The sequence below is a fragment of the Lepus europaeus genome, chromosome 21, assembly GCF_033115175.1.
Source record: "Lepus europaeus isolate LE1 chromosome 21, mLepTim1.pri, whole genome shotgun sequence".
Lineage (NCBI taxonomy): Eukaryota > Metazoa > Chordata > Mammalia > Lagomorpha > Leporidae > Lepus > Lepus europaeus.
This window is the reverse complement of record NC_084847.1, coordinates 1,249,586-1,270,815: the sequence shown is the minus strand read 5'-3', so window position 1 is coordinate 1,270,815 and position 21,230 is coordinate 1,249,586. Positions and strand designations below refer to the sequence as shown.

The 21,230-nt window shown below is 66.7% G+C and overlaps 5 protein-coding genes and 2 non-coding genes across 8 annotated transcripts; 4 read left to right on the top strand and 3 right to left on the bottom strand.

The window, feature by feature from the left end:
* Positions 1–816: 816 nt before the first annotated feature.
* RNF151 (ring finger protein 151) lies at positions 817–4,717 on the bottom strand. The gene is made up of 6 exons (XM_062180920.1): positions 4,288–4,717; positions 3,955–4,091; positions 3,606–3,763; positions 2,431–2,576; positions 2,139–2,235; positions 817–1,797 (listed from the first exon to the last, which is right to left on the bottom strand). Exons 1-6 carry the CDS (start codon positions 4,626–4,628, stop codon positions 1,315–1,317), a joined length of 1,362 nt encoding a protein of 453 aa, XP_062036904.1. The 5' UTR covers positions 4,629–4,717; the 3' UTR covers positions 817–1,314.
* Positions 4,126–4,251, bottom strand: LOC133751152 (small nucleolar RNA ACA64). The gene has a single exon (XR_009864784.1). It is a non-coding gene; the product is annotated as a small nucleolar RNA ACA64 (small nucleolar RNA).
* Positions 4,703–6,285, top strand: RPS2 (ribosomal protein S2). The gene is made up of 7 exons (XM_062180359.1): positions 4,703–4,894; positions 4,976–5,065; positions 5,149–5,256; positions 5,496–5,669; positions 5,740–5,899; positions 5,978–6,069; positions 6,150–6,285. Exons 1-7 carry the CDS (start codon positions 4,718–4,720, stop codon positions 6,228–6,230), a joined length of 882 nt encoding a protein of 293 aa, XP_062036343.1. The 5' UTR covers positions 4,703–4,717; the 3' UTR covers positions 6,231–6,285.
* LOC133751136 (small nucleolar RNA SNORA64/SNORA10 family) lies at positions 5,285–5,417 on the top strand. Its single transcript, XR_009864770.1, has one exon. It is a non-coding gene; the product is annotated as a small nucleolar RNA SNORA64/SNORA10 family (small nucleolar RNA).
* Positions 6,286–6,326: 41 nt separating the features above from the next.
* On the bottom strand, positions 6,327–8,275 carry NDUFB10 (NADH:ubiquinone oxidoreductase subunit B10). The gene is made up of 4 exons (XM_062180360.1): positions 8,087–8,275; positions 6,779–6,917; positions 6,559–6,698; positions 6,327–6,480 (listed from the first exon to the last, which is right to left on the bottom strand). The coding sequence occupies exons 1-4, from the start codon at positions 8,232–8,234 to the stop codon at positions 6,377–6,379; spliced, it is 531 nt and encodes a 176-aa protein (XP_062036344.1). The 5' UTR covers positions 8,235–8,275; the 3' UTR covers positions 6,327–6,376.
* A 2,091-nt stretch (positions 8,276–10,366) lies between these two features.
* Positions 10,367–15,965, top strand: RPL3L (ribosomal protein L3 like). Its single transcript, XM_062180565.1, has 10 exons — positions 10,367–10,465; positions 10,870–11,062; positions 13,215–13,383; positions 14,074–14,209; positions 14,658–14,844; positions 14,935–15,095; positions 15,167–15,268; positions 15,457–15,552; positions 15,632–15,751; positions 15,844–15,965. The coding sequence occupies exons 1-10, from the start codon at positions 10,463–10,465 to the stop codon at positions 15,898–15,900; spliced, it is 1,224 nt and encodes a 407-aa protein (XP_062036549.1). The 5' UTR covers positions 10,367–10,462; the 3' UTR covers positions 15,901–15,965.
* Positions 15,966–16,409: 444 nt separating this feature from the next.
* Positions 16,410–19,911, top strand: MSRB1 (methionine sulfoxide reductase B1). 2 transcript variants are annotated; one of them, XM_062180516.1, is made up of 4 exons: positions 16,417–16,534; positions 17,608–17,756; positions 18,252–18,366; positions 19,320–19,911. In XM_062180516.1, the coding sequence occupies exons 1-4, from the start codon at positions 16,480–16,482 to the stop codon at positions 19,349–19,351; spliced, it is 351 nt and encodes a 116-aa protein (XP_062036500.1). In that variant the 5' UTR covers positions 16,417–16,479; the 3' UTR covers positions 19,352–19,911. The 2 variants fall into 2 exon arrangements, with proteins under 2 accessions (XP_062036501.1, XP_062036500.1); XM_062180517.1 differs by lacking the exon at positions 19,320–19,911 and having other exon boundaries at positions 16,410–16,534; positions 17,608–17,724; positions 18,252–18,364.
* Positions 19,912–21,230: the final 1,319 nt, after the last annotated feature.

Genomic DNA, 21,230 nt, shown 5'->3' with positions numbered 1-21,230 from the left:
ATAACCCCATGTGGGACACAGGTGTGGTTAGGCCAAACGCAGGCCCAGGAGGTACCGCTTTGTTTTGCTTTTTTTCAGGATTTTGTTTATTTGAAAGGCAGTGTTAGAAGGAGAGAGAGCGAGCTAGCAAGGGATATCTTCCATCCGCTAGTTCATTCTCCAAATGGCTGTGCCAGGCCAAAGCCAGGAGCCAGGAGCTTCTTCTGGGTCTCCCCCAGGACGCGGGGGCCCATGCTCTCCAGCCACCTTCAGCTGCCTTCCAGGTGCAGGGAGCTGGGTCAGAATCCTGAGCTCTGCCAGTGCCCATGTGGGATATCGCCGGTGGCGGCGGCTTAACCCACCGCACCACAGGAAGCACCCAGGAAATGCAGGGTTGTTTTTTTTTTTTTTTAATATTTATTTATTTGAAAGTCAGAGTTACAGAGAGAGAAGGAAAGGCAAAGAGAGAGAGAGAGAGAGAGAGAGAGAGAGGTTCTTCCATCCGTTGGGTCACTCCCCAGTTGGCCACAACGGCTGGAGCTGACCTGGGAGCTTCTTCCAGGTCTCCCATGCAGGTGCAGGGCCCATGCAGGTGCAGGGCCCAAGCACTTGGGCGTCCTCTACTGCTTGCCCACGGCACAGCAGAGAGCTGGACCAGAAGTGGAGCAGCTGGGAGTTGAACCGGCGCCCATGTGGGATGCTGGCACGGTAGGCGGTGGCTTTGCCCACTACAGCGCCGGCTCCAAGATGCAGCTTTAACTGGGGTGCTAGAAGAGGCATCCCTGACGGCCCCTGTGGCTATCTTGGAACGCTGCTTCCAGCCCTGCCCAGCCTGCGCCGGCGGGGGCTGGGGTGTCTGGTGCTCAGGAAGACCACAGAAGCCCGTGGGGCTCAGGAGAGCAAAACACTAGAGTGCCTCAGAGAGGCCATGGAAAATGGCACCCAGACAGACCTCTGGTGCCGGGGCGGGGGTGGCTGCGGGAGACAGACCTCTGGTGCCGGGGCGGAGTGGCCGCCGGGGCTGAGAGATAGACCTCTGGTGCCGGGGCGGAGTGGCCGCCCGGGTGCTGTTGTGAGCAGCCATCTTGCTCCGGGCTGTGAGGCTGGCCACGCGGAGGAAGGAGGCTGGGAGAGGCTGACCCGGGCACCCCTCTGCCAGGACAGTGAGGAGCTTCCCAGCAGGGGGCCTGCCCGCACAAGACCCCGGGTGGCAGAGGACTTGAGGACCAAGGGAGGAGGGACAGAGTGCCCGGAGCTCGGCTAGGGGATGGGGTGATGAGTCACGAGGCCGTGTGGTGGGCCAGGCCTGGGCGCCACGTTTATTTACCCCTCTGTTTATAAGGCACTTTGGCTCTGGGCCCTCCACAGCCCGGCGCCCCCACTGCCTTCCGGGGTGGCTGCAGCCTCCTGCGGGGTGCCGGCCAGCAGGGCCTCGTCCTCCTCCAGGAAGTTGCCCAGCTGGGCCAGCTGCCGGCGGATGAGGTTGGTGGTGCGGTGCACCTGGCGCACGCGCTGCAGCAGGCACAGCAGCAGGGTCCGGCTGCGCTCCTGGCGCTCGCTCCAGGCGTCCCGCAGCTCCCGGTAGCAGTTGTGTCCGGCACGCTCGGCTGGGCCCAGGGTGGCCCCGCAGCCCAGGGGGCAGAGCTGATGGGAGCTCTGCTGGCAGTGCCGCTGGTGTTCAGCCAGGGCCCCACGCGGCACCCGTGTGGTGCAGCCCTCCCTGGGGCAGGCCGTCAGCTCAAACGGGCATGAGTCCTGGTGCCCCCTGCGATGGGCCAGGGGGCAGGTCACCAGGCAGCCAGCCTCCGCGTTCTTGCACTGGGGGCAGGGAGAGCGCCGTGTGAGGTGGGGGGTCCCGTCGCCACCTCCCAAGCGTTTGTGACTTCATTGAGGTGGTGGTGGGAACACAGGCAGGTGAATCCCCAGGGCCCGGAGAAGGGGGAGTGGGGACGTCTGTGAGTGAGCTTGCTTATAAACCGTGCTGTCACTCATCTGTAAAAGTCGGGGGGCTGGGGAGCAATGGCCAGCGCGCCAGGTGCAGCAGGGGACCCAAGGGCTCAGACAGGCTGGGGCACTTGCCGGGCGGCACCCAGGGAGCCGGGTCTGATGCCCCCAGGGCTCTCCTGGCCTGCCTCCCCGCGGCAGGGTGCGTGGGCTACCTTGACCTGCAGGCGGCCTATGGCTCTGCGGAGTTTATTCACGTGGACCATCTTCTTCCTTTTCACCTCCTTCCTGCAGCATGGACAGGTCTTTTGTCTGCCAGGAGCGGAGGCACAGCCGTGTGAGCTGTGGCTAGGAAGGGCCCGGGGCCCCAGGGTGGTGGCTTCCTGGCCCCGGAGCAGGTGTCACAGGGCTGGGCCGGGGCTGCGGACCTTACAGGGCGCAGCCTATTGGGCCTGTGAGCTCCTGCTCCGGGCCGCCCCTGCCCCCTGCCCCGGGGCCCCGTGGCACCTGGTCAGCCACCGGAGGATGCACTTCTTACAGAAGATGTGGCTGCACGGCAACCTCACCGGCCTCTTGAGAACGCCGTGGCAGACGGAGCACAGGAAGCTGCAGTCAGGAGTGCTGGCGAAGAGGTTGAGGTCATACCCGCCACTCTGCAAAACCGGGCGGCTGGGACCGGGATCAGATCTCCCACCCCACGCCCCCAGAGGGAGGCCGGCCTCACAAGAGCCCCAGAGAGGGCCTGGTGGAACCGACTTGAAGGGGGCAGCTGGCCCCCGCCGAGTTCAAGCCAGTTTTCTGTAGTTCCCTTTGCTCTGAGGGCCTGGAACCCACCACGCACCCCGAGTGCAGTGGGGCCTACCAGCTAAGCCGCCCTGGGCTTACCATGACTGGTGTCTGGACGGCAGCTCCACTGACCCCCAGGGCCCGGGAGCAGGTATTTCACAGCTGCCATGTGCTGACATCACAGTGGCTTTGTCCAGCTCAGGCCAATCAGAGCCCCTGTGCCATCCAGCACTGGTTTCCCTCCAGGACAGGCCTGCGCAGCCTCCTGCGTGGGGGTGGGCACCAGCCGGTCCCCCGGGATGGCAGAACGGAGCCCCAGCCCTCCCTGGAATGCAGGCGCTCCCCCCTCCTCCCATCCCCGTGGGGTCTCTCCTAGCCTAGACTTATCTGGAAGGCGTGACAGTTCTTCCGCCCACTGGCTCACTCCCCAGTCTCCCACGTGGATGGCCGGGCCCAAGTGCTGGGGCACTGGTTGCTTTCCCAGGTGCATTAGCAGGAGTCAGACAGGAAGTGGGGCGGCTGGGACTGGTGCTGGCACCACAGGCAGCCCCTGGTGGGGACCGCGCTCCTACACCTGCAGCCCCCCCCCACCAACCGGTGCCAGTCACGTGGGTAGAGGTAGACCCGCAGCCTGGCGGTTAGCACTCCCCTGCGGGCCAGACCCTGGGGTGCTGGGCTGTCCCAGGAGCCTCTGGGCCGTGACCTCACGCTCCCATCCTTGCTCAGCTGCCCCGAGCTGGCTCACACCAGCCCGGGGTCTGTGGCACCGAGGCCACCTCCTCGCCCCCAGGGGTGGGGTGCATGACGCCATGGCGCGCCAGAAGAACACGCAGGACACAGGTTGAGCGGCTTTATTTGCTTTATTTGAAACTGCATGGAAAAAGGTTTTTCCGTACCAGGGGCCGCACGAAACCCTCACCTCGGGAGAACGGCCGTTTGGCGAGCGCGCTTCCCGAGCCGCTGGTGCTGACCCCGGTGACGTCCACCTCGGATGCGAGGCCACACGGCGACGCCGCTCGGGCCACCGCCTCCACACTCCATGCCCGCCCAAGGCCTGAGGCGGAGTTGCAGGTCCTCCCTCGCCGCGTCCATCCGCAGCCAGGAGCCGCTCCCGGTCTCCCACGCGGGGGCAGGGCCACCTTCCGCTGCTCTCCCAGGCCACAGCAGAGCTGTATGGGCAGCGGGGCGGCCGGGACTCGAACCGGCGCCCACGTGGGAGCCGGCGCCTCAGGCCACAGCGCCGGCCCTGCACCCGCGTGGGAGCCCCACGCGGGGAGGGAGCCGGCGCCTGGAGGCCTCTCAGCTGGCCCGGGCCCCGCGGGTCTCGGTGACAGACGCGCGCTCCGCTGTCGTCGCCATCGGCACAGTCCTCCGCCGGCGTCCTGCGGGGGCGGACAGGGTCAGCGGCCGCGCGGCGCCTGTCGGGGCCTGGGTTTCGCCTCCTCACACCGAGGCCGTGGGCGGCGAGCGGAGGCCCCTGCTGGCTGTCGGCGCCGGATCTCACCCACGGCCACGGCACGGCCGGGGCGACTTTCAAGCGGCGCCGTCCTCCCGGACCACCGACCCCCCCGGACCCACCTGCAGGGCACGAAGCCCAGCTCCCGCCCGGGAGTCCGCGAGGGGCGGCCGGCAGCGGCGCGCGCGTTTATAGCGCTCTTCCCGTCACTCAGGTTCCCGGGCCGCGCTCGGGCGGAACGCGCAGGCGCACGCACAGCGCGCCGGGGCTGGGCACGGCGGAGCCAATCCCAGGCCGCTCGGGGCCGAGGGGGCGGGAACAAGGGCAGCGGAGATCTCGCGGTGCTTGAGCGGTATAAAAACTCCCTCCCGGATCCGCCGCTCCTTCTTCTTCTCCGAGAGAACACGTGAGTGAGGCCCTGGTGATGGCGGCCCGCGAGGAGGGCGCGGGAATCGGCGGACATCGGCCGCCTGCGCCTGCGCTGCGTGCCGGGCGACCCCGTCCCGGCCTCAGCCCCGCCTGACTGCTGGGTTTTCTCGTTTCTCGCAGCAAATGGCGGATGACGCCGGTGCAGCAGGAGGGCCCGGAGGCCCCGGGGGCCCTGGGATGGGAGGCCGCGGCGGCTTCCGCGGAGGCTTCGGCAGCGGCATCCGAGGCCGCGGGCGCGGCCGGGGCCGGGGCCGGGGTCGAGGCCGCGGCGCGCGCGGAGGCAAGGCGGAGGACAAGGAGGTGGGTGCGCGCCGGCGGGCGGCGGGCGGCGCGGGCGGGCGGGCGGGCGGGCGGCCCCTCACCTCGCCCCTGCTCTCCCAGTGGCTGCCGGTCACCAAGCTGGGCCGCCTGGTTAAGGACATGAAGATCAAGTCCCTGGAGGAGATCTACCTGTTCTCCCTGCCCATCAAGGTAGCGGGCGGCCGGGCGAGGGCGGGCGGCCGGGGCCCGGGCCCAGGCCTGGCGCCCGCAGCGCGGGTCTCGTGTGTCCGCAGGAGTCCGAGATCATCGACTTCTTCCTGGGCGCCGCCCTCAAGGACGAGGTGCTGAAGATCATGCCGGTGCAGAAGCAGACGCGGGCCGGCCAGCGGACCCGCTTCAAGGTGCCGCGCCGCGGGGCCGGGGCCGGGGCCTCTCCCAGCTCTGCGTGGTCGCAGCGGCCTCACCCGTGCGGCCTTCGTAATGGGGAGAGAGAGAGAAGACCCCCTGGGGACCCGGGGCTGGCCTCCCGGTGGCCTCTCCTGCCCTTGGGGGCGCGACAGGCCGCGGGCAGGAGCGGGGTGGGCTGGCGCCGCGCGTCGCCGGCCGCCCGTGCCCGCCTCACCCAGGGGTCTGTCTGCAGGCATTTGTGGCCATCGGGGACTACAACGGCCACGTCGGCCTGGGCGTGAAGTGCTCCAAGGAGGTGGCCACCGCCATCCGAGGGGCCATCATCCTGGCCAAGCTGTCCATCGTGCCCGTGCGGAGAGGCTACTGGGGGAACAAGATCGGCAAGCCCCACACTGTGCCGTGCAAGGTGGGCTGGGGCTGGTGGGCGGCCCCGCGCGGCGCGGCTCCGCGGTCCTGACCTGCCCGCTCTCTGCCAGGTGACCGGCCGCTGTGGCTCTGTGCTGGTGCGCCTCATCCCCGCGCCCAGGGGCACCGGGATCGTGTCCGCCCCTGTCCCCAAGAAGCTGCTGATGATGGCTGGCATCGACGACTGCTACACCTCAGCCCGGGGCTGCACCGCCACCCTCGGCAACTTCGGTGGGTGCCCCCCACCCCGGGCTGGGCCGCTCCTGGGAGCGGGGTGGGGCCAGAGTCCTGATGTTCTCTGTCCCCCAGCCAAGGCCACCTTCGACGCCATCTCGAAGACCTACAGCTACCTGACCCCCGACCTCTGGAAAGAGACCGTGTTCACCAAGTCTCCCTACCAGGTACGGCCCACTGGTGCTGCGGGCGGGGGTGGGGTGGGGTGGGGTGGGGGCCTGGTTACAAGCAGGCTGTGTCTCTCCAGGAGTTCACCGACCACCTCGTGAAGACTCACACCAGGGTGTCTGTGCAGAGGACCCAGGCTCCAGCTGTGGCCACAACATAGGTTTTTACACGAGAAAAATAAAGTGGATGGAGCCTGCACGCGTGTGTCTGTGACTGACGCGCGGTGGGGGGTGGGGGCATGAACAACACGGCAAGCTCGGGGCTCCTGTCCGTTTATTTGACTCGTGGGCGGGCGCGAGGGCGGCCTCAGGCTGCCGCTGTTTCCTTGGCGGCTCTCCTCTCCTCCAGCATCCTCTGCTTCTGCTTGGCCAGGCACTTCCTCGCAGAGTAATGGGCCCCCAGGTCGTGGTCTGGAAGGAAATCGAGGGTCAGGAGGGGGCAGGGGTCGGTCCTGGCCCAGGGACCCCGGCGGACCCGTGGGCACTCACAGCGGTCCTGGTAGGCCTTGGCCACCTGGGTGAACTGCTCCAGCTCCTTGGCGCAGTTCTGCTTGTAGCTCTCCCCCTCCCGCTGCTGGCAGGCCTTGAGCCGCTCCTGGACGATGTTCACGATCTCCTGGTCCACTTTGCTGAAATACAAGGGCCCAGTGTCCTCCCTGTGCCGCAGGCAGGGCCCGCCCTCCCGCACCCAGGGCGGCCGCTCACGCACTAGTCCCTCCTCCACTGCATCTCGGCCTCGAAGATGCACAGGATGTCGCCCTCTTTGCACTCGGTGATGTCGGGCACACGGCGGTACTGCCGGTGGTAGTAGTAGTAGCGGTTCTTGGCGTGCTGCTGCTCTATGAACTCTGCAGAGAGAGCCCCACGCTCACCACAGCCTGCAGTGCCAGGCCTGCCAGCACCAGCGCTTGTCCCCCATGGCGGGCACATCCTGGCAAGGTCTAGCCCCCAAGGGCCCGGCCCTGCTCACCCAGTGGTCTGGGACCCCAGCAGCTGGGGAGACCCCTCCCCCACAGCACAGAGGCACTAAAAGGTCTCAGGTCTGGGACTCGGCCCCACCCCACTGGTAAAGTAACCAGCAGCTTGGCAATGCTGCTCCTGCACCCAGACACAAGGACACACGCCCCGCTCCTGCATAGACATACACACACATACACACCCCGCTCCTGCATAGACATACACACATACACACCCCGCTCCTGCACGCAGATGGGCACAGACACCTGCATATACAGAGACGTACACACCCCGCTCCTCACATACACGCACCTGCTCCTGTACCCAGACACATGGGCACACACCCCGCTCCTGCATAGACATACACACACACACACCCCGCTCCTGCATGCAGATGGGCACAGACACCTGCATATACAGAGACGTACACACCCCGCTCACACACACACCCCACTCCTCACATACACGCACCTGCTCCTGTACCCAGACACATGGGCACACACCCCGCTCCTGCACGCAGATGGGCACAGACACCTGCATATACAGAGACGTACACGCCCCGCTCCTCACACACATACCTCCCCACTCCTCACATACACGCACCTGCTCCTGCATATAGACACATGCACCCCGCTCATACACACACACCTGCTCCTGCACCCAGACACATGGGCACACACCCCGCTCCTGCATAGACATACACACACACACACCCCGCTCCCCCGCTCCTCACACACACACCCCGCTCCGCACACACACAGACCCCTCTCTCCCTCTCTCTCTGCTCCCACGGCGGCGGGGCTAGGTCTGCCCCGTCGGCTGCAGGCTGAGCTGGGCGGCAGCCGTCGCCCGAAGGAGCGAACCTCGGGCCGGCCAGGCTCCCAGGTGCTCCGCCTTAGGGCCAAGGGCACCGGCCGGGAGCCTGCACGCGAGGCGGCGGCCTCGGGGGCCGCAGGCAGCCGGGCTCCGCCTCGGACGCTCGCTCAGGTCCGGGGAGGCCGGAAGCCGGCGGCGGGGGCGCCGGGGTCTCCGGGGGCCAGGGCGCGCCCAGGCCCTGTACCTCGCACGAGGGTCACCGGCCGGTCCACGAGGAGGTCGAAGGCCTTCGTCAAGTAGGTGATGGGGTTGGGCAGGGAGGTCTGCGGCGAGGGCGCCGGCGTGCGGCGCGGCGGCTCAGGGTACACGTCCTTGTCCCAGCTGTCCGGCATGGCGGCGGCAGGCTCCCGGGCAGCGCGCGCCCGCTGCAGAGGACGCCGAGGGCGGCTGCGCCTGCGCGCCGGCGGCCGCGGGGCCACATGGGACTCCGAGTTCGCCGGCTCGGCGCACGCGCGGACACGTCCCGCCGCAGGGCGCCCCCGCGTGGGCGCTGGGCGTCACCGCACGCACAGCCTCCCCGCCTGGCCTGGTCTGGGTGCTGGCCAGGTGGTAACTCGGATCTCCAATGCCTGCGCCTCCGGGTACCTCTCCTGCGCGCGGGCCTGCATGGGCACAGCAGGACTCTGGCCCATATGGAAACGCTGCCCCCTGGGCACGGAGCTCTCCTGACGGACGGTGGTCAGCTCTGCTGGCCGGGGCCCTGTGGTCACCCTCTGCACTTTCCACACCTGGCCCAGGCTCTGGCGGATGTCCATGGCGGGTGCTGGACCCTGCCGCCCAGAGGCTGGGCCCGGGGATAAGAACACGGAGCCACAACTCTAGGGACCCAGAGACTCTAGGGTCGGGTCCAGCACCGCGGCACAGCAGGTGAAACCAGCGCCCGAGAGGCCGGCAGGACCAGCGCCCGCTTCAGATCCGGCTCCCTGGTAAGGCACCTGAGAGGCAGCAGGTGCCGCCCACGTGGGAGACCTGGATGGCGTTCCAGGCTCTTAGCTTCAGCCTGGCCCAGCCCCAGCTGTTGCAACAGCCATTTTGGGGGTAAACCGGTGGATGGAAGACCTCTCTCTCTCTCTGTAACTCTGCCTTTCAAATACATAAGTAAATCTTCTTGTAAAAAAAAGATTTATTTTATTTATTTGAAAGGCAGAGAGAGGGAGAGACAGAGAGAGAGAGAGGTCTTCCATCCGCTGGTTCATTCCCCAGATGGCCACAACGGCCAGAGCTGCACCGATCCGAAGCCAGGAGCCAGGAGCTTCTTCCAGGTCTCCCATGTGGGTGCAGGGGCCCAAGGGCTTGGGTCATTTTCTACTGCTTTCCCAGGCCATAGCAGGGAGCTGGATCAGAAGAGGAGCAGCTGGGACTAGAACTGGCACCCATATGGGATGCCAGCGCTGCAGGCCAGGGCGTTAACCCGCTGAGCCACAGTGCCGGCGCCATAAGTAATTTTTTTTTTAATTTTTTTTTAAATTTTTATTTATTATTATTTTTTTTGACAGGCAGAGTGGACAGTGAGAGAGAGAGACAGAGAGAAAGGTCTTCCTTTTGCCGTTGGTTCACCCTCCAATGGCCGCCGCGGTAGCGCGCTGCGGCCGGCGCACCGCGCTGTTCCGATGGCAGGAGCCAGGTGCTTCTCCTGGTCTCCCATGGGGTACAGGGCCCAAGCACTTGGGCCATCCTCCACTGCACTCCCTGGCCACAGCAGAGAGCTGGCCTGGAAGAGGGGCAACCGGGACAGAATCCGGCGCCCTGACCGGGACTAGAACCTGGTGTGCCGGCGCCGCTAGGCGGAGGATTAGCCTGTTGAGCCACAGCGCCGGCTTCAACTCTGTCTTTCAAATGAATAAATAAATATACTTTTTAAAGTGTGTGCAGCTACTCCTGGGTCTCGGGCTTTAGGGTCGGGGTCTTTTGCTTTTTTTTTTTTTTTAATGCTTATTTATTTATCTTCACCTGCTTAGAAGGCAGCGACACAGAGGACAAGATCTCCCATCTCATTCTCTCCCCAAGTGCTCAGAACAGCCAGGGCTGAGCCAGGGGGAAGCCAGGAGCTAGGAACTCCGTGGGGTCTCCCACGTGGGAGGCAGGGGTCTCCCAGGATGCGCTAGCAGGAGGCTGGCTGGAACAGCAGGGGGGTGCTAGTTCCCTGGTGCGGCCCAGGGGTCCTGCTCCTGCGTGCCACCCCAGGGACCCTGGGGGCGGAGCCCGCTGTCCTCCTTCCTCTGCCCCGCTGTGTGTCCAGCTCGGTCTCCCAGCCCCGAGGACAGGGCCCCTGCTTTGGTGCTGAGAGAAGCCCCCAGCACGCCAAGTCGGTCGAGTCCCAGGAGGGTTGTGAGGAGCCAGTCCCAGGGCTGCCGACACGGTGCCCCCTCCCCCACCCGGCGGCCCCTCGCTGCCCCTCCCCGGCCTGCTCCTGGCACAGAGACCGTGACGGGCGCAGGGGATGACTGAGCTCTCCTGCCAGGAGCTAAATCTGGGATCTGGCTGCTGCGTGTCCTGGCCCCGCCACTCGGCCTCTGGTGCCTGGAGGGGAGGCCCCTTCCCGACCCCGGGGATCTGCGCCATGGTCAGTGGGCCTGGGGCCGCGGCCGCGGTGGTGTGGGGGCTGGGCTGGAGCAAGCTGGCCTTCCTGGGGAGGGCAGGTGGGCTTCTGGCCTCTCCCCAGCGAGAACAGTTCTTAGGGCTGTGGGGGATGGGAGGCCAGAGGAGGCAGGGTGAGGAGACGGACGTGTGCACCTGCTGCAGGCCCTCTGCCCCAGCGTGGGCCTATCGAGGTGGGCCGTGTCCAGAGGATGGGGCCTGGAGGCCCCTCCCCACCCTCCTGAAGACAGGTGGTGGAGGCACCGAGGCCTGGGGACCTCCCTCTGGGGTCTCTGGCCCCCTTCTCCTGGCCTGGGCTCTGGGCCCGTCCTGCCACCCAGCCAGGGAGACCCTCGCTCTGACTCCATTCCCTCCCTCCTGCGCCCGCAGTCCCACCGGAAGTTCTCCGCCCCTCGGCATGGACACCTGGGCTTCCTGCCCCACAAGAGGAGCCGCCGACACCGGGGCAAGGTGAAGACGTGGCCCCGGGATGACCCCAGCCGGCCCGTGCATCTCACAGCCTTCCTGGGCTACAAGGCAGGCATGACCCACACGCTGCGCGAGGTGCACCGGCCGGGACTCAGTGAGTCACGGGGGTGGACGGACGGACGGACGCAGGGCGCTGGGCTGGTGGAAACTTCCGGATGCCAGGAGGCAGCACGCTCTGGCCTGGGGCAGTGCCCCCGGGGGAGTGCTCTTGTTTACAAAGCGGGAAATGCAGGCCGAGAGTGTTCCGTGGTGGGGGCTGGGGCTCCAGGTGGGGCCCTGCACTCCTGGGCCTCTCTGAACTATTTCTTTTTTTTTTTTTTTAAAGATTTATTTATTTATTTGAAAGTCAGAGTTACACGGAGAGAGGAGAGGCAGAGAGAGAGAGAGAGAGAGGCCTCCCATCCGCTGGTTCACTCCCCAATTGGCCGCAACAGCCAGAGCTGTGCTGATCTGAAGCCAGGAGCCAGGAGCTTCTCCCGGGTCTCCCATGCGGGTGCAGGGGCCCAAGGACCTGGGCCATCCTCCACTGCTCTCCCAGGCCACAGCAGAGAGCTGGATGGGAAGTGGAGCAGCCGGGACTAGAACCGATGCCCATATGGGATGCCGGCGCTTCAGGCCAGGGCGTTAACCCGCTGCGCCACAGCGCTGGCCCCTGAACTGTTTCATATATTGTTACTTCACATACCTGTTTTTTTTTTCCCCCCAAACTTTTATTTGTTTGAAAGGCAGAGAGACAGCCAGCCCTCATCCCCAGATGTCCGCAGTAGCTGGGAGTGGGCCGCAGCGCAGCCAGGAGCCTGGGGCTCAGTTCCCCCTTGTGAGTGGCAGGGACACCGCCTCCCGCGTCTGTGCCAGCAGGAAGCTGCAGCTGGCTGTCAGACCAGGCGCTGCGTGGACGTGGACGCGGGACGTGGACTGGGACGTGGGACATGGGATGTGGACGTGGATGTGGGACGTGGGATGTGGACTGGGATGTGGACTGGGATGTGGGACGTGGACGTGGACGCGGGACGTGGACTGGGACGTGGGACATGGATGTGGGACGTGGACACGGGGGCGTGGATGTGGGACGTGGGACGTGGATGTGGGATATGGACACGGGGGCGTGGACGCGGGACATGGATGTGGGACGTGGGATGTGGACGTGGACTGGGATGTGGACACGGGGGCGTGGATGTGGGACGTGGGACGTGGGACATGGATGTGGGACGTGGACGTGGACTGGGATGTGGACACGGGGGCGTGGACGCGGGACGTGGGACGTGGATGTGGGACGTGGGACGTGGACTGGGACGTGGGACGTGGATGTGGGACGTGGGACGTGGACTGGGATGTGGACACGGGGGCGTGGACGTGGACTGGGATGTGGACGTGGACTGGGATGTGGACACGGGGGGCGTGGACGTGGACTGGGACGTGGACTGGGATGTGGATGTGGGATGTGGGACGTGCACTGGGACGTGGGACATGGGACGTGGACGTGGACTGGGACGTGGGACGTGGGACGTGGACGCGGGACGTGGACGTGGGTGTCGAACACCTGCCCCCTGGTCTGTTAGCTGGGAGTCCCGCGTGGCTGGGAGAGGCAGGGCGGGGAGCCTGTGCGCCCTCACCCAGACTCTCCCACAGACGCACCTTGTTAAGGGACAGCGACAGCACAGCCAGGTGCCGACTGGCTTGCCTTCTCTCTCCCTTTCTCCCTTTCCTTCCTTCTTTCTTTCCTAAAGACTTATTTATTTGAAAGGCAGAGAGAGAGAGAGAGAGAGAGAGAGAGAGAGAGAGAGAAGGGATCCATTTTCCATCCATTTGTTCACTCCCCAGATGGTGCACCAGCCAGCTCGGAGCCCGGCCAGTCCCTGGGCCCGAGCCAGGCGCTGCATCCCGGTGTCCCGGGCAGAGGGCAGGGCCGGGCACGTGGGCCGTCCCCCGCCTCCTCAAGCGCATTAGCGGGGCCTGGAGGGTGAGCGGAGCGGCCGGGGCTCAGCCAGTCTGGGATCAGCTCCAGCACGGGGCGCTGGCACAGGCCAGCCCTCTGGCGCCCCGTGGACACCCACAAGGCCGTGGCCCCTGGGGGCCTGGCGGGGCTTGCGGCACTTAGGGAAACCCGTCTGATGGTTCCCACAGTCGGCTCGCTGCTGGGCTCCAGATAAGGAGGCACAGCCCCTCCCGTGGGGGACACTGCCCTGGCCGCTGGCCCCGCGGGCTCGGGACGGCCCCTCACGTCCCCCCGTCCCCGTCTCACCCAGAAATTTCCAAGCGGGAGGAGGTGGAGGCAGTGACGATCGTGGAGACGCCGCCGCTGGTGGTGGTGGGCGTGGTGGGCTACGTGGCCACGCCTCGCGGCCTGCGCAGCTTCAAGACGGTCTTCGCGGAGCACCTCAGCGACGAGTGCCGCCGCCGCTTCTACCGGGACTGGTGAGGGCCGCCCCGGGAACGGGGGAAGAGGGAGCAAATATTCTGATGCTCAGGTTTAGTTACAGGGCCGAATGGATGGGATGTCAGAGCTGGCGCTGAGCTTCCTAGCAGCCAGGGTGAAAAGGGAAGTTCTTGTACACAGAGACGTCTTCTCAGGCCTCGGATTTTCCGGAATGAGTTGGTGCGCCGGCAAGGGGAGCCTCACCGAGGCTTTGGCACAGCCAGGCCCTGAGCCTCTGTGGGAGGTGACCAGCTTGGGGCCCCTGGCTGACCCCTGCTGTGAGATGGGGTGGGGGCTGCATTGAGGGCGAGGTGAGCAGTCTGCAGGTCAGCTGCCGTCCTGGTCAGCTTCCGTTCCCTTGCGGCCCCCGTCCAGGGTGCTGGCCTCCCACCACTCCCATGGAGGAGCTGGACTGAGTCCAGTGAGGGCCCCCAGAGTGCCCCACACGTACGGCCAGCGGTGGGGCAAGATGGCCGGCAGGCTGGGACCCCCCAAGCCTCCACAGCACCTGCCACGCACCCTCAGGTCCCAGGAGCCAGGGAGGGACCCACTCTGTAGAGGGGGAGACCGAGGCGGGAGAGGGAGGGTGACGGCCACTGGAGCGGCCGGGGAGCTGGCAGGGAGGGCCTGGCCCTGGAGGCCGGCTGCGGGCCGGGGGCGGGTGGCAGCTGTCCCCGCGTGTGGCTCAGGCATAGGAGCAAGAAGAAGGCCTTCACTAAGGCCTGCAGGAGGTGGCGCGACGCCGACGGCAAACGGCAGCTGCAGAGGGACTTCGCGGCCATGAAGAAGTACTGCAAAGTGATCCGTGTCATCGTGCACACGCAGGTCAGCCTAAAAATACCGCAGGGCCCGGGCACAGGCCCAGGCCAGCCGGGCAGCCTCGCTGGGCTCCCGGGCAGGGAGTGTGGACTGCCGGCGCTCTCCCAGTGGCTCTGGGGCAGTGGGGCAGCAGCCAGGCGGTCAGCCGAGGCTCTGAAACGGCCAGACAGGCCTGGGTCTCCCGCCGAGCGTCCACCGGGTGTGGCCGGGTGGGGGCGGGCACCTTGCCCTCAGGGCAGGCTTCCCCAGGCGTTGGTACCCGAGCGCCCCCCAGCCCGCCCCGAGCCTCCCTCGTGGGTCGTGTCCAGCCTGTGCACCACACAGCATCGCCTGGCCCTCCCTGAGAGTCCCCGACCTTGACCACGGCTCCCTGAGGCCTGGGGCAGACTGGGGGGGGGCCGCTGGCCAGGCCGCCCCCGGACCCGGCCCCCCCCGCCCCGTGCGTGTCCTGCAGATGAAGCTGCTGCCCTTCAGGCAGAAGAAGGCTCACATCATGGAGATCCAGCTGAATGGGGGCACCGTGGCCGAGAAGGTGGCCTGGGCCCAGGCCCGGCTGGAGAAGCAGGTGCCCGTGCACAGCGTCTTCAGCCAGAGCGAGGTCATCGACGTCATCGCCGTCACCAAGGGCCGGGGTGTCAAAGGTACGGGGAGGGGCGTGGGGAAGGCTGCCTGGAACCAGGAGGGGGAGGGGGCCGCACCCGCCTCTCAGCTCCCGTGCCGCCCGCCCGCAGGGGTCACGAGCCGCTGGCACACCAAGAAGCTGCCAAGGAAGACCCACAAGGGGCTGCGCAAGGTGGCCTGCATCGGCGCCTGGCACCCCGCCCGCGTGGGCTGCTCCATCGCCCGGGCGGGGCAGAAGGGTTACCACCACCGCACGGAGCTCAACAAGAAGGTGGGTCCCAGCCGCGGCGGGGTGTGCCGGTGCACCGCGTCTGGGCCCACAGCACGCCCTGTCCCCAACAGATCTACCGCATCGGCCGGGGGCTGCACTCGCAGGACGGGAAGGTGGTCAAGAACAACGCGGCCACCAGCTACGACCTGACGGACAAGTCCATCACACCGCTGGTGAGGGCAGCCGGCTGGCGGGGGCCCCAGGGGCTGCGGCTGCACAGTGTGTGCTGCCCACGCAGGCAGCTGGGGCGCAAGGCCCCGCTGGGTGGGCAGGGATGGGGCGCCCGCACCCCCCCAACCTCCCAGGGCTGGGGGCCACAGCAGTCAGGAAGCCCCCTCCCCTCCCCGCCCGTCCCCAACAGGGCGGCTTTCCGCACTACGGCGAAGTCAACAACGACTTCGTCCTGCTGAAGGGCTGCATCGCAGGCACCAAGAAGCGGGTCATCACGCTGAGGAAGGTGGGCGCGGCCGGCCAGAGGGCGGAGGCCGGGTGGGGGCGGGGGCTCCGGCGCTGACGCCCCGCCCCCGCGCCCCCAGTCCCTCCTGGTGCACCACAGCCGCAGGGCCCTGGAGAACATCGAGCTCAAGTTCATCGACACCACCTCCAAGTTCGGGCACGGCCGCTTCCAGACGGCCCAGGAGAAGAGGGCCTTCATGGTGAGCCGGGCGCTGACCCCACGGCCGCCTGCGGGGGCTGCCCGGGACCCCCGGCCGCTCGGGGCGCCTGACCTCCTCCCGCTCCCCCCCAGGGCCCCCAGAAGAAGCATCTGGAGCAGGAGAAGCCGGAGGCCGCCGGAGACCTGTAGGCCGCCTGGGCTGGGCGCAGCCCCGCCTGCCCCTCGAGTCTAATAAATGCCGGACACAGCTCTCCCCTCCGAGTCTCACTCAGGGCGTCGGGGGCCCGCACGGACCGGGGCGGGGGCGGGGGCTCAGCGACGGCGAGGCAGCTCTCCGGGCGCGCCGCCACGCCCTGTCCGGACCCCGGCACCCGCGCACCAGCCGGCTGCCCCCGCGGCCCAGCAGCGACCCCGGGGAAGGGCGGGGCCGCGGGAGGCGGGGCTGCAGGGAAGCGGCTCAGGATTGGTTCTTGGGAGCCACCGGTGGGCGGGGCTGGCTGAGAAGACGGGATAGGACTGCTTCCCGGAAAGGGGCGGAGCCTCCAGGAGGCGGAAGCCAGAACCCGCGTGCTGGGGAGGGCGGGGCCCGCGGGAAGGGGCGGGGTCTCCGCACTGATTGGTCAGCCTAGGGGGCGGGGAGCTTGGGGAGATCGAGGAGCGATTGGTCCTCGGGAGGGGCGGGGCGGGGCGGCGGGGCGGGCTCCGAGCGGGTCTGGTAGGCGGCCTGGGGTCGCCGGGGCCGGTGAGCGTGCAGCGGCCGGCGGCGCCATGTCCTTCTGCAGCTTCTTCGGCGGCGAGGTTTTCCAAAACCACTTCGAGCCAGGTTCGGCCTGCAGCCCCTCGCCGGGGGCCCGCGAGCGCGTGGAGCCGGGGCCGGCGTCCTGGGGGAAGTGGCTGCCCCGGGGGGACACCGTGCGGCTGCCGGGTGTCCGGAGGGGCGCTACGGGACGGCGTGCCCGGGCTGCTTCCGGCGCGGGGCCGCCCCTCCGCGGGGCACCCCTCGTGTCCGGCGTCTGCGGGGCGAGTGACCCAGCACGGAGCTCACGTCCGCCGTGCGCGCTCGGGGCCAGGTCATCCAAGCCGATGACCTTCGCCCGTAGCGCCTGGGTGGTTTGGGGCATGGCCCGAGTCCCCTTGAGGGCTGGGCTTGCCTGATGTGGACTAATTTGGTAGAAATATGTCGAGGGGCGAGACTGGCCTGGGCCTGCCTGAGATGGTGTCTGGGGCGTGTCAGCAGTCCGGGGCGGCTGGGCACCGCCCTCCCCTGAGACCCTTGCAGCTCCCTGGTCATCCTCAGGCGGCTCTGCCCAGTGTAAGTCCACTCGCACTTGCCCGCGGCAGCCGCTGGCTCGCGTCCACCCCCGCTGGCCTGTTTCTAAGTCCCTGGAAGAAGCCGTCCCGGGTGGTGGGTGAGGGCTGACACTCTCCTGGCGGTTCCTGTTCTGAGTTCTTCGCCGAGGGTTTTGCAACTTCGCTGCTTCCCCCGCAGGGCACTCGGGAAGGGTGGGGCCCGGGGCTCCTGTCCTGGGCTGTCCTCCTCAGCTGCCCAGCTCCCTGCCTGGCTGCACACCTTACGGGGTGTTGAGGCCAGGCACCGAGATGCGTGTGAAGGTGGCTCCCGGCCCCACATCTCCGCCGGGTGGGAGCCCAGCACCGTCCCTCCCCGCAGGGCCCCTGTGGCCCGTGTGAAGGTGGCTCCAGGCCCCACACCTCCGCCGGGTGGGAGCCCAGCACCGTCCCTCCCCGCAGGGCCCCTGTGGCCCGTGTGAATGTGGCTCCCGGTCCCACACATCCGCCAGGTGGGAGCCCGGCGCTGTCTCTCCCTGCAGGGCCTGGGGAGGGGAGCAGGCAGCCCCGTGTGCCGCTAACACCCCTGCTCCTGCCTCCCCCACCCAGGCATCTACGTTTGCACCAAGTGTGGCTACGAGCTGTTCTCCAGCCGCTCCAAGTACGCACACTCGTCGCCGTGGCCAGCGTTCACCGAGACCATCCATGCTGATAGTGTCGCCAAGCGGCCGGAGCACAACCGGCCCGGAGCCCTGAAGGTGGGTGCCGCCCAGGCCTCTGGCCTCAGCCAGGGGAGCTGCCACCCCGAATTGTTTTCATGCATTTGAAAGAGCAACAGAGAGAGAGAGAGATCTTCCATGTACCGGTTCACTCCCCAGATGCCCCCAACAGCCAGGGTTGGGCCAGGCCAAAGCCAGGGGCCAGGAACTCTGGGAGTCCTGCATGGGTGCAGGGGCCCACGGACGTGGGTCATCGTCTGCTGCTTTCCCAGGCGCAGCACCAGGAGCTGGGTCAGAAGCGGAGCAGCCAGGGTTCCGGCTGACACTGTGAGATGGGATGTGGTGTCGCAAGCGTGGCTTGACCGCTGTGCCACAGTGCCGGCCCCTCCCCCAGCTCTGGGGAGCAGGACAGACTTCTCCCCTGCATAGACTCCGGGGCGGAGGCTGGGCAGTCAGCCTGGGGGAGGAACCGCGAGCCTGGGGCGGTGGCTGTCTCCTGGGCCAGAGCTCACGTGGCTGTCCATGGTCTTCCAGGTGTCTTGTGGGAAGTGTGGCCACGGGCTGGGCCACGAGTTCCTGAACGATGGCCCCAAGCCCGGGCAGTCCCGGTTCTGAATATTCAGCAGCTCCCTGAAGTTCGTCCCTAAAGGTAAGCTTGGGTTCTGCGGCTGGGGGCCGGGCCCCCACGTGGTGGGTCTGGGGTAGGGGAGCCGTGCTCACCACTTACCAAGTGGTGTGGGGGGCACCGAACCTCTGTCCAGGACTTGCCCAGGGGCACCCCGAAAGGCCGCTGCAAGGCAGGGTCGGGGCTTCCTGGGTCCCAAAGAGGGACGTCCGAGGGAGGCTGTGGCAGAGGGTACTTATTTGTGAGGCAGAGTTACAGAGAGAGAGAGAGAGAGAGAGGTCTTCCACCCACTGGTTCACTCCCCAAAGGCCGCAACGGCTCAAGCCAGGAGCCAGGAGCCTCTTCTGGGTCTCCCACGTGGGTGCAGGGGCCCAAGCACCTGGGCCATCTCCCACGACTTTCCCAGGCCACGGCAGAGAGCTGGATGAGAAGTAGAACGGCTGGGACTTGAACCGGTGCCCAGATGGAATGCTGCTGTTGCAGGCAGAGGCCTAGCCTATTAGGCCACAGCGCTGGCCTGGCTGAGGGGTGGGCAGAGGCTGAGGACCTGGGCCGTGAGGCCCCATCTTCCGCCAGCGACCGTGGCCTGCTTCCCAGCCTCGGCCGAGGACTCACACGGCGCCTCACGCCGGCCCGTGTCCCGGCAGCACTGGGCAGTGCTCCCGTCTGAGAGCAGTGTTGGGGCGCTGCTGGCCCTCGTGAGCTCTGTCAGTGCTGGGCCCCCTCTCAGGCCGCCCTCAGCCTCCCCACGCCCTGCTGCAGTCCCAGTTCCTGCCGTGCTGTCCCCAGGGCCATGGGGGCTTTGTCCTGCATCCCCGGTGCTCACTGCCTGCGGGCTCTAAGGGCCTGGCGCATGGTCCATTCTGTTCTCTGTAGAACTCAGGCACCAAGCCCAGCGCACAGACCCCTGGGAGCTGGCCCTCAGGGCGGGCACAGGCTGGGTGGTGACCGGTTCGCTCCCTGCCCCTCTCTTTCAGGCGAGGACTCTTCTGGCTCCCAGGGACACTAGGCAAGCCGCGCACGCTCACCTCCATGGCCCGTTCCTGTCTGCTGGGCCCAGCTGACAGCTGTCCTGGCTGTGGGGGCCCAGCTGTCCTGGCCGCGTGGTCAGGAGCTGAGCCTAGGCTGAGCTCATCTTTGGCTGAAGCTGCACCCCCTCCTCTCCTTGGCCTGCCGTCCACTCCCTGTCTGTCTGGGCTCACCCTGGAGGGGCCCGTTCCCAGCTGGGCTTTGGGCTTTGCCAGAGCTCCTGCCCGTCGCCCCCAGATTGGCCCCCGCCCCGGTCACTGCATGACCTGCTCTGGCTAAACCCTTCCAGGGCAGCCAGGGTGGTGATGGTCCGTGACCTGCGGTGGGCAGGCCCTCGCACCATCCGCCTCTCGTCTTGCACCTGCGTGGTTCAGCCCGCCTCACCTGGGCTGAACAAAGCCTTCACCGCACTGCTGGTGCCCTGGCTTCACCTGCACAGGTGCGCGTTCCCAGGGTGTGGCGACTGATGGCGCGAATGCCGTGTGGAGTAACCGGGTGGAAGTGAATAAAGTGGTGCGGCGGGGCTGCCGGGAGGCGCTATCCGGGCGTGGCATGCTTCCCGTTAGTTCTGCAAAGGTGGAGCTTGCTGCTGGGGATGTGGCCGGAAGCAGGACACACCGGGCCCTGTCCTCGGGGCCTCGCGGCGTGGCTGGGAGCCGTGGGCGCCTGTGGCAGAGCCGCGGCACTGGTGTGTGTGACGAGGGGCTGCCCTCGGCCCCAGGAGGCGGGGAGGTGTTTTCTGAACTCGGCAGTGACACGGCGGCAGTGGGCACAGCGTGTGCCGCCTCCCTGGGTCCTGGAGGAGCAGCTGTGGCCGTGCTCTCGGCACACCTGGGCCGGATTCCAGGCAGTGCATGGTGCACCTCGGCAAGCTTGTGGAAAGTGTGTTTTATGGGAAAACTGTGTATGGATTTGAAACTTTTGCACCAGAATTTTCCTTTTTATTCCAATATCCATGAACTTCTTCTTTTCTAAGATTTATTTATTTGAAAGATCTATAGAAAGAGACCTTCCATCTGCTGGTCCACTCCCCAGATGGCTGCAATGGCCAGTGATGAGCCAAGCCAGAGCCAGGAGCTTCATCTGGGTCTCCCGCCCGGGGGCTGGGGCCCAAACAGCTGCACCATCTTTGGCTGCTTTTCCCAGGCCATTAGCAGGGAGCTGGGCACAAACCGGTGTGCATATGGGATGCTGGATCATAGGCAGTTCTTAACCTGCTGCACCACAGCACCGCCACACTCCTTTTTTTTTTTTTTCTTCTTAAGACTTACTTGTTTGAAAGGCAGAGTTAGAGAGAGAGAGAGAGAGACCTTCCATCTGCTGGTTCACTCCCCAAGTGACTGCTGGGCCAGGCCGAAGCCGGGAGCCGGGAGCTCCATCCAGGTCCACCATGTGGGTGTCAGGGCCCAGGTGTGTGAGCCCTCACCTGCTGCCTCTCCGTGCGTCAGCAGGAGGCGGGGCAGAGGCAGAGTCAGGGTGTCCCGGCCGGCAGCTTACCCCAGGTCACAGTGGCTCGTCTCTTGGAGGTCAGAAATTAAAGGGGGTGGGGGTGGGCATTCGGCCTAGCGGTATGCCACGGGGGACACCTGAACCCTGGATTGGAATGCCTGGCTTTGAGCTCCAGCGCCTTGAGTAGCTCACAGGATCCAGGCAGACAGTGTACTCACCATTGCCAATTTATCCAGAGGCTGAACCCTAACCCTAAGCCCTGACCCTCTCCCTTCCCCAGGGAGGCTCTGCTGGCGAGAGGAAACCCTCTGTGGAGCTGTGGTGGGCAGGTGGACCCTGGGGCTGTCTCCCAGGGCCCTGCCCATGGCCATTTCCCCAGGGACTCAGCAGAGGACACGCCCCGCCTGGGG